Source organism: Miscanthus floridulus, chromosome 2 (assembly GCF_019320115.1).
Source record: "Miscanthus floridulus cultivar M001 chromosome 2, ASM1932011v1, whole genome shotgun sequence".
NCBI lineage: Eukaryota > Viridiplantae > Streptophyta > Magnoliopsida > Poales > Poaceae > Miscanthus > Miscanthus floridulus.
In genome coordinates, this window is record NC_089581.1 from 138,064,890 (window position 1) to 138,067,917 (window position 3,028).

The following is a 3,028-nucleotide window of genomic DNA, read 5'->3' on the forward strand; positions in this document are numbered from 1 at the left end:
GTTGGAATCTAAGTTGTAAGACTCTTTTGTGGTAGAAATAACAATACATTAGCAAAACCGTAAGTGCAAATTTAAAAAGATTACTTTCTTGCATAGATTTTGCTAGGGTGGAATTAGATGCCACAGTTTAGTGTAGATTTTTAAGTTGCCTAATTCACCCTCCTCTTATACGTCACGGTCCCTTATAACCAAATACACGCAAAGAGACATGAAATGGGACATGATGTGGTTTGTATCACGCTAGAGGTGGTACAATAAGAGAGAACACGATCAGAGGCGATAGTATAGTGTGACACTCATAAAAAATGAAAACAGTTAGGGCCTGTTTGGAACATATGAATTTTACAGAGGAACAGAGAAAAATTCTCACGTTCTAAACAGTCTCTTATTATTATAGCTAAAATTTTATCATATAATATCTCTTATTATTATGAGACAGATGTATGCACCTACAAGATAAACATACCCCTCGTTGGTTTGGTCTAGCTTCCGGCTTCCCTACAAGCACGACTGCACGACGGCAGACATCCATCACGGAATCAGGGCCCGGCGTAGAGGTGTGCAAGCAGCCTGGGTACGGCGACGGCCTCGAGAGGGACCAACCGGGGAACAGCCAGTCCGAATTTCTCCTGCATGCTCAGCTTCTCCGGCGCCACGCCGTCCGGCAGCCGCCACGCGAAGGCGTGCAGCAGGTTCGCCAGGGTCACCTGCACCATCTTCAGCCCGAGGACGTAGCCCGGGCACATCCGGCGGCCGGACCCGAACGGGAGCAGCTCCAGGTCCTGCCCCTTCACGTCCACGCCGCTGCCGACGAACCTCTCCGGGCGGAACTCCTCCGCGTCGCCGCCCCACACGGCGGGGTCGCGGCCGATGGCCCAGACGTTGACGAACACGAGCGTGCCTGCCGGGATGTCGTAGCTGCCCGTGGACGCGTCCTCTCGAGACAGCCGCGGCGCCAGCAGCGGCGTCACGGGGTGCAGGCGCATGGTCTCCTTCACGATGGCCTCCAGGTACGGCAGGTTCGGAATGTCCTGCTCGGTGACAAGACGGCCGTGGCCAATGACGCTGTCCAGCTCCTCGGTGGCCTTGGCGAGGACCTCAGGCTTCCGCAGGAGCTCCGACATGGCCCACTCGATGGTCACCGCTGAGGAGTCCGTGGCGCCAGCGATGAGATCCTGCATGCGTATTCGTCAGATCAGAGGTTCTTTATTATTATAAAAAAGGGCAAAGTATTTAACCTTCAAGTTATACACCAGTCTGATTCTCAACCCAACTACAATGCCAATAGATAACGGGCACCTTCTAACTGTCGAAATTGGCCACATGTATGGTCCTCTGTTTCATATATGGTTTTTTATTTTCTAAACATAATAAAAGACGGTTTGATCTCTTAAAATTTATATTTAATTTATTTTCTAAATTGGAAAAGTACGCAACTAGTGTCAATTTTTTCTAGAAAATGTTATCTAATTTGAGACGGAGGGGAGTACGTAACATTCTCATTCTCATTTCATATTAAAATTTGATAGTTTTTTATTTCATTGCAAAGTAGTACATGCATATGTGCTAGTTACGTTTATTTTCCGTGTGACGGATAACTATCAGTTATTACACATAGTTTCGTCCTTTGTTATTTGCTTTTAGAATTTTTAGTGATGTTGTGAACGTTAAGTTTAATAAACGAATAACAATCCTCCAGTCTTACCAGAGCGAATCCCTTGACGCCATCCCGTTTGATGGGCACCTCGAGTTTGGGGTCGTCGGCGAGCTCCAGCAGCAGGTCCACCATGTCCGCGGCGACGAACTTGTCGCCCTCTCGCCGGCGTCGCTGGCTGTGCTCGTCCACCACGTGCTCCAAGAAGCGGTCGAACATCTTGCCCAGCCTCTTCATCCTCCCGACGTAGCCCTGAAGGTCCAGCCAGCTGAGCCACGGGATGAAGTCCCCGACGCAGAACACGCCGTTGAGGAGGAAGAGCTCGTCGACCATCCACCTGAACTCGGCCGGCGAGATCGGCGAGCCAGCAGTGCCCTCGCCGACGTACTTGCCGCCCAGCGCCATGCGCGAGATCACGTTGAGGCTCAGCATGAGCAGGTGCTCCTTGAGCGCGACGACCCCCGCGGAGGACAGGGCGCGCAGGTCGCGCAGAAGCGCGCGCAGCTCCTCGCTGCGGACGTGCTCCTGCGACCTGAGGTGCCGGTCGCTGAAGAGATGGGCCTTCCACAGCTTGCGCGCCTGGCGCCAGTACGCGCCGTAGGGCGACCAGACGATGTCGGAGTAGTCGTAGGCGGTGTGCTTCCCGGACGCCATCTTGGGGCGGTCGATGAACGACGCGTCGTTGGTTTTGAGGAAGAACCTGGCCGCGTCCACGGACGAGCCGACAACGACGGGGACGGAGCCGAAGCGGAGGGACATGAACGGGCCGTACCGCGCCGAGAGCGCGTGGATGGAGCGGTGCGGGAGCGAGCCGATCAGGTTGAGGTTGCCGATCACCGGCCACGGGCGAGGACCTGGTGGGAGCTTGTGGTTGCGGGTGGAGCCGCGCTTGCGGCGGAGGGCGGTGACGACGAGGAGGGCGGTGGCGAGCATGACCCCCAGGAATGAGACTAGTTCCATCTCCATCGGAACGTAGTGTACGTAGCTGGGATGTGCGTGTGCTTGTTTTCTTCTCTTGTGTGCATAATACAAGAACGGTCTCAATTGCAGCCTCCACAGTTTATAGGGATGGGACGGGGACGGGGACGGTAAGGTACGGAACGGAACGGGTGCTGTACTAATGGTGGCTGGAGCACCAGTGATCATCGTTTCATGGACATGGACGGGCACTAGGCACTAGCTGATGCTGGACGGACGCCCACAGCTGAAAGTGGCGTCCTTTGTGAGCACATGGTTGGAAATGGTGGAGCACGTGCGACATGCTACCGGCACAGCCGGCGCTCTATCTCTGAGTCAACGTTTTCAATAGTGCTAAATTTTAGCATATAGCTAATATATGGATAGCTCCGTATGACACTCTCATATGCGTTTTGG

The 3,028-nt window shown here is 53.7% G+C and overlaps 1 protein-coding gene across 1 annotated transcript; it reads right to left on the reverse strand.

Annotated features, from left to right (window-relative positions):
* Nucleotides 1-290: 290 nt before the first annotated feature.
* Nucleotides 291-2,689, reverse strand: LOC136539828 (trimethyltridecatetraene synthase-like). The gene is made up of 2 exons (XM_066531819.1): nucleotides 1,706-2,689; nucleotides 291-1,175 (listed from the first exon to the last, which is right to left on the reverse strand). The coding sequence occupies exons 1-2, from the start codon at nucleotides 2,618-2,620 to the stop codon at nucleotides 540-542; spliced, it is 1,551 nt and encodes a 516-aa protein (XP_066387916.1). The 5' UTR covers nucleotides 2,621-2,689; the 3' UTR covers nucleotides 291-539.
* Between the last annotated feature and the right edge of the window lie 339 nt (nucleotides 2,690-3,028).